The 6540-nt window shown below is 28.1% G+C and overlaps 1 protein-coding gene across 1 annotated transcript; it reads right to left on the bottom strand.

Annotated features, from left to right (window-relative positions):
- Positions 1-5486: 5486 nt before the first annotated feature.
- Positions 5487-5997, bottom strand: OCT59_023842 (uncharacterized protein; the record flags this gene model as incomplete). The annotated part of the gene is made up of 2 exons (XM_066135000.1): positions 5487-5734; positions 5820-5997. 2 exons carry the CDS (start codon positions 5995-5997, stop codon positions 5487-5489), a joined length of 426 nt encoding a protein of 141 aa, XP_065991072.1.
- Positions 5998-6540: the final 543 nt, after the last annotated feature.

The following is a 6540-nucleotide window of genomic DNA, read 5'->3' as shown; positions in this document are numbered from 1 at the left end:
TATAATGCAAAAATAAATTTTGAAGATCATACCTTAAGAATGGAAGAACAGGGAGAAATAATAACAATTCCAGTAGGATACGAAAGGGAGGTATATGAAAGTGAGGAGAGCGAAGACGATGAAGAATATGAAAGCAACGATGAAGGAGAGGTATTCAAAATGCACCAGAATTTTAAATAGAGAGTCTTGGCTCTGAAGAGAGAGACGGAAAAGATGCTCGAACCAAGTGAAAAATTTATGCAAAAACTAAGTATAGGGAAAGTAGAAGAACCAATTTGGGAAAATATGGTAAAATTACTATTAGAATACCAAGATATTTTGGAATATGACGGGGAAATAGAAGGAAGAACAAAAGCAGCACAACATGAAATAAAGATAAAAGAGGGGGTAGAACCAATAAAGCAAAGAAGATACAAAGAAACAGATGAAAAGGCAAAATTTATAAGCGAAGAAGTGGATAAATTGTTAAAACAAGGAAGGATAAGGAAATCAAAAAGTCCATGGAGTTCACCGGTTACGTTAGCAGGAAAGAAAACGGGCAAATATAGATTCTGTATTGATTATAGAAAGTTAAACAAGATAACTATAATGGATAGTTTTCCTTTACCAAGAATGGATGAATTATTAGACAAATATAGAAAAGCAAAATGGTTTTCAAGTATAGATTTAGCAGCAGGATTTAATCAAGTAGAGATGAAAGAAGAAGACAAAGAAAAAACAGCATTTGTATGTTCGAAAGGATTGTTTGAATATAATGTAATGCCGTTCGGTTTAACGAATGCACCAGCAACATTTCAAAGATTAATGGATGAAATATTAGAAGAATACATAAACGATTTTGTGGTAGTATATATTGACGATATTATGATATATTCAGGAAATTTGAAAGACCATATGGAACATGTGGAAAAAGTATTAAAGAAGTTACAGGAGAATAATTTGATAATAAAATTAAAGAAATGTAGATTTTTGGAAAGAAATATAGAATTTTTAGGACATATAGTAGGAAATGATGGATTGAGGCCGGACGATAAAAAGATAGAAAAGATAAAAGAAATGAAGGCACCAACAACGGTGAAAGAAGTAAGATCATTTTTAGGACTTTGTTCATATTACAGAAAATTTGTGAAGAATTTTTCAAAGATAGCAAGACCAATAAGCGACTTGAGAAAGAAAGGAGTACCTTTCATTTGGGGAAAAGAACAACAAGAAGCGTTTGAAAAATTAAAAGAAAAGTTAATACAATATCCAATATTGCGACATCCAGATTGGAAGAAAGAATTTCTATTAATAACAGATGCATCAGGAAAAGGATTAGGTGCAGTATTAAGTCAAAAAGATGAAAAAGGAAAAGAAGTAGTAATAGCATATGCAAGTAGAAGTTTATTACCAGCAGAAGAAAATTACCCGATAACAGAATTGGAATGTTTAGGAATAGTTTGGGGAATTCAACATTTTCATAAGTATTTAATCGATAGAAAATTTAAAGTAATAACAGATCACAGTGCATTAAAAGGATTAATGAACGCAAAAATACCGAAAGGAAGAAGAGCAAGATGGGTAATGGAATTACAGCAATATAATTTCGAAGTAGTACATAGGTCGGGAAAAGAAAATACGAACGCCGACGCACTAAGTAGATTATTGAAGATAGTGGAGGAACAACCAGAGATAGTAATAATCGATGGAGTAGACGGATTGGGAAAAACAAGTATAGTACAAAATTTAATTAAAGAATGGGAAGAACAAGGATTAAAAGTAAGATTCAATACTTATAAAAGAAGAAGAAAAGATAAAGATGAATTTCACGAATCGAAGATGGATACAGAATGGAAATTCAGAAAAGAAGTAGTGGAACAAATAAATAGAAGAATGGTAGAATACGATGAAGATACAGATATAATAATTTTAGACAAATCACCATATTGTGAATATTATTATCAAAAGACGAAAAGTTTTGACAGAGGATTAATTACTCCGCATGGAAATCATGAGATGGAAAAAGAAATATTCAGATTGAAAGAAACAATAGATAAATCAATAGTGATATTTTTAGAAAAAGATGGCGACGTATGTTGGAAAAATTACATTGGAAGAGAAACAAAGAAAACGGAAAAATCATCATATCCAACATTAAAGAAGGATGAATATTTGGACATGGTTAGAATGTTTGAAGAAAATCAGGGCGTGTACAAAGATACTAAAAGATACAGTCGAGTAAAAGTTAAAAACGACAATAGTAGTTGGAGAAAAGTATTTAAAGAGGTGGAGAAATGGAGAAGAGCACAGAACTAAAAATACAGAACAAATGGAAAGGACCATATTTAATTCACGAAGAATTTGGAAATGGAGCATATAAACTCAAAGAATTAGACGGAAGAATATTGAAAACACCACAAAATGGAGAATGGTTAAAGAAATTTTATGATCGAAGGGAATTTACACCAAAAATAGTAATCAAAGGAAAAGAGGTATTCGATAAGACCCGAGTTCGATTCAATTAGAATTATTATGAACGAGACCCGAGTTTGATTCTTTTAAAGTTATTTGTGAGGTCACAAATAGCGAAGAGGGGGATAATGTAAACGGCCAAATATCAAGTACGAAAAGAAGATAAAATTCAACCACCAAATGTAATTATCAAGTATTAAGAACGAACGAATTAATCGTGGATTGGCGTGGATGGATAAATAATTAGCCGAAAAGGATAAACATTTAAGAAGAGTAATGATCTACATGATGTAATATTTATTGAATGATTGACAAAGAACCAATAGGATAAATAGAGTCGATCATTTGCGGCTTAGCGATCTTTAACAATGAGAACGACAAGAAAGAATAATTATAAGCCACAAAAGGTAGATTATGAGCGAAACACATAAAGTGGATTAAAAGAATATATAAAATAATGTCGGAAAGATTGGAGAACACAAAATAATATACAAGATAATATGAAAAGATGGCATAAAGATGGAATATAAAAGATAACATATTAAAAAGAACATATATAAAAGATAACACAGCCACAAAAGATGAATTATATCTTTACGACATAATATTTGAAAGATTATTTTAAAGAAAAGATAGCACAGCCATAAAAGATGGGTTATAAATTATTTCTTTACGATGTAATATTTGCGTATTTAAAATATAGATAGTATATTAGAAAGATAGTTCAAAGATAATATGTAAAGAACATAAAAGATAGTATATAGATAGAATAGAAAGTAGCATAAAAATTGTATATATAGAGAACGGAATTCAAAGTAATTCCACAGTTCTCATCCACAGAACTCAATAAAAATATAAGTTTCATTTAATTATTTGTTAATGAAGTTTAATGTTAATTAAAGGTAATAGGTTCGCCCTAAACTTTAATTAATGTTCGCTTAATTAATTTTAATTAAATAAATGAAAATGTTAAGATGAATTAAATATATGTTTTTGAAGAGTAATAATTCGTAGCGAGAGCTATCGAAGTTTGAAATTAAAGGTAAAAGTGGATATAAATTGAGGAAAATTCAGAGAAGTTAATTTTATTTTATACCGTTCAACGTTTTATATTACTAACGCTATTTATGTTGTGAACCAAGAATGTTGTTGTATATTGACGTGTATTGTTCGGTGATTGTGTCGCTTGTTAATTATGTTGTTGATTAATCGCTTGTTCGTTTAATTGTTCGTTCGTTCGTTTGTTTGTTCTCATTCGTTCGTTCGACCATGAGAATGCCCGTTCGATGTGGCAACCTTGTAAATTGATGACAGGGGGAATCGGGGGATCTCAGCGTTTAAATTTTAAACCCTTTTATAATTATTTCTTATTTTATATTACGTCAATCTTAAACTTATAACCAACTTAGGAAAAATATTTGTATAATTAAATGTATTAGAATCTATTCATTTCATTTATTATTATTCTTTTGGTACTCATTTTGCCCAAAAATTATTAATTTAACTAAACCACTTGAATTAAAATATTTATTCAAAAATTTGGTGATTATTTAGAGAATTTTGGATATGGATTTGGTTATAATAATCTATTATTAAATCAACAAATTCTTCAATTAATTAATTATAAAGTATGTAAAAAAATCAATTTTTTTTGATTTTTATGAATTTGAAAATAAAACTATTTATCCAGCATTCAATTTAATTTAAAAAATCTTACTCATCTTTCCATCAACGTCGGTCAATTTTCCCATATGTTATATTGATTTTTTTAAAAAAAAATAATAATTTTGTAAATATATTTAATATAATATTTTATTTTTTATTTAATAATAAAATGAATTTAAAAAAAATTTGGGGGAAGAAAAAGTATAAAGAAAGAAATCAGTTTAAAAAAAAGGGAAATTTCCGAAAAAAGGAATCCAAAAATAAAAAATAAGTACGAAAATAAAAAATAAGTACGAAAAAAAATTCTGAAAAAAAGGACAATAATCCGATCCAAAAAGAGTGAAAAAAAAATTTTTTTAAAGAAAAATAACAATACGGTCTAAAAAAAAAGATCGAAAAAAAATAATAGGGATTATTTAACGGGAATCAAAAAAAAAATTCCGATTAAGGTAATATTTTATTAACTGAAATCGGATTAGTTGATTGGAATGCACACAGTTATTGACAATAAATAGATCAAGCGGAGGCATGTCACGGGGTTTAATTATTTCAAGTTACACAATTCAAATTACTGATACAGAGACTAATCCAAACGTCAGACAAATTTTTTTAGTTATATAAATTTGGTAAAAGAAAGAAAAGGTGGTGTTGTTTGATTGTTTGATAGATCAATAAAAAAGTTTAAAATAATCATCCGGGTCATGTGCACAAATCAGGAAACAAATCCTGCTTTTATGGTCGTTAAGTGTGTTGATTTTGTGATTGGTTGCATCACCAAAAAATCACATGATCTGTATTACCATTGTAAAGAAAATCAAGTAAATTCAAAGAACATGATTAAACAAAGTTATACTTTTATTCAGTTTTGTAGATCAATTTTGCAGTTCAGTTTTTATCAGTCAGTTTTGAGGTCAGTTTTGTTTTGATTGAAAACCATGGTTTTAAACTTGAAACTGACAGTTAATATTCCTAATTCTGCATGTATAAAGTATAATGTTAATTATTTTGGAACTTATTTAATCATTACTTTTATTTGATATTATCATCAAATAAACTGTAAACTTTATTAGTCAAAATAAAATAAAATAAAATATTATTTCTTAAAAAGACATCAATATATTAATTACAAAAGTCTTATAAATTGAATTAATAAACATACTATTTAAATTTCTTTAGTCTCTTCTGAGCAATATACTGTCTCCTTGCTCTGCAGATTTTTTAAGCTAATATAGTGTTAGATCCTTATTTTTATCAATTCCAATATCATATTCATACATTAAAGCAAGATTATATTGAGCAATACTATTTCCTAAATCTGCTGCATTTTGATATAATTCAAATGCTCTTTTATTATTGATATCAGCTCCAATTCAATTATCATAATAATATCCTAAACCACATATTCCAGATGAATCTCCTAAATTTGAAGCCTTTTGAAATAATTCAAATGCCCTTTTTTTATTAACATCAGTTCCAATTCCATATTGGTAACAATATCCTAAATTAAATATTCCATTAGCATCATCTAAGTTTGCTGCCTTTTGATATGATTCAAATGCCTTCTTTTTATCGACATCAGTTCTGTCTCCATTCCAATAGCAATTTCCTAAATTAGCTACTTATATTACGTTATTATTACCTCATTAACAATTTCTTTAATTGTAACATTGTTTAAATTAAAAAAAGATTTAACGCTATATAACTTGAAGCATTTTTCCAGTTTTCACGGTAGACTGTTCCGAAGCTTCCTTCTTCAATGTTGTTAAAATTATTATATTCATAGTATTTAAAGTATTGTTTCGTAATAGCTTCTTCAATCCAATTAATATATTCATTATATGAATTTCTGGTAACTATTGTAGGTGTAAAAGATCCAGACATCTTGAAATTGCAGAAGTTAGAAGACTTATGCTTTAGTAACAATATATCTGTGAAAAAAATTTTGTATTCACAGTATTGGCTTTTATTACCAAAACAGTCACTTGTCGATCATTTTCAGCCTTTTATTAATTGTTACGTATCACAGATGCAAATGTATCGTTCTTATACGATCAGGTGCTATGATCTTATACAACGTATATGTCACATAATATAGGTCGTATAAGATAGTATGTCGTACATGACAAGAAAGATAAATTTGCAATTCATTTTGAAGATCGAAGTCTCACGTGTTCATGTGAATTTATAAAGTTACACAGAGATCTTGGAGATATTCAAACGGTTTAACCCAGTTTAAATCGATGGATATTATAATTTTATTAATCAGGTTAGTTTATAATCATAACATTTTTTATTATCATTAAATTAATACTGATAATGGCAACGGTCACGGTTATTAACTGGTCTTTTCCGAAGTAACACAAGAATTTTTAAAAATAATTTATATAAAAATATGCATTAATAAGTTGTAATTATTCGCAGTAG

This window comes from Rhizophagus irregularis, chromosome 4, assembly GCF_026210795.1.
Source record: "Rhizophagus irregularis chromosome 4, complete sequence".
In the NCBI taxonomy this organism is placed as follows: Eukaryota; Fungi; Glomeromycota; class Glomeromycetes; order Glomerales; family Glomeraceae; genus Rhizophagus; species Rhizophagus irregularis.
The sequence above is the reverse complement of the archived record's forward strand: the minus strand, read 5'-3'. Positions and strand labels throughout refer to the sequence as shown.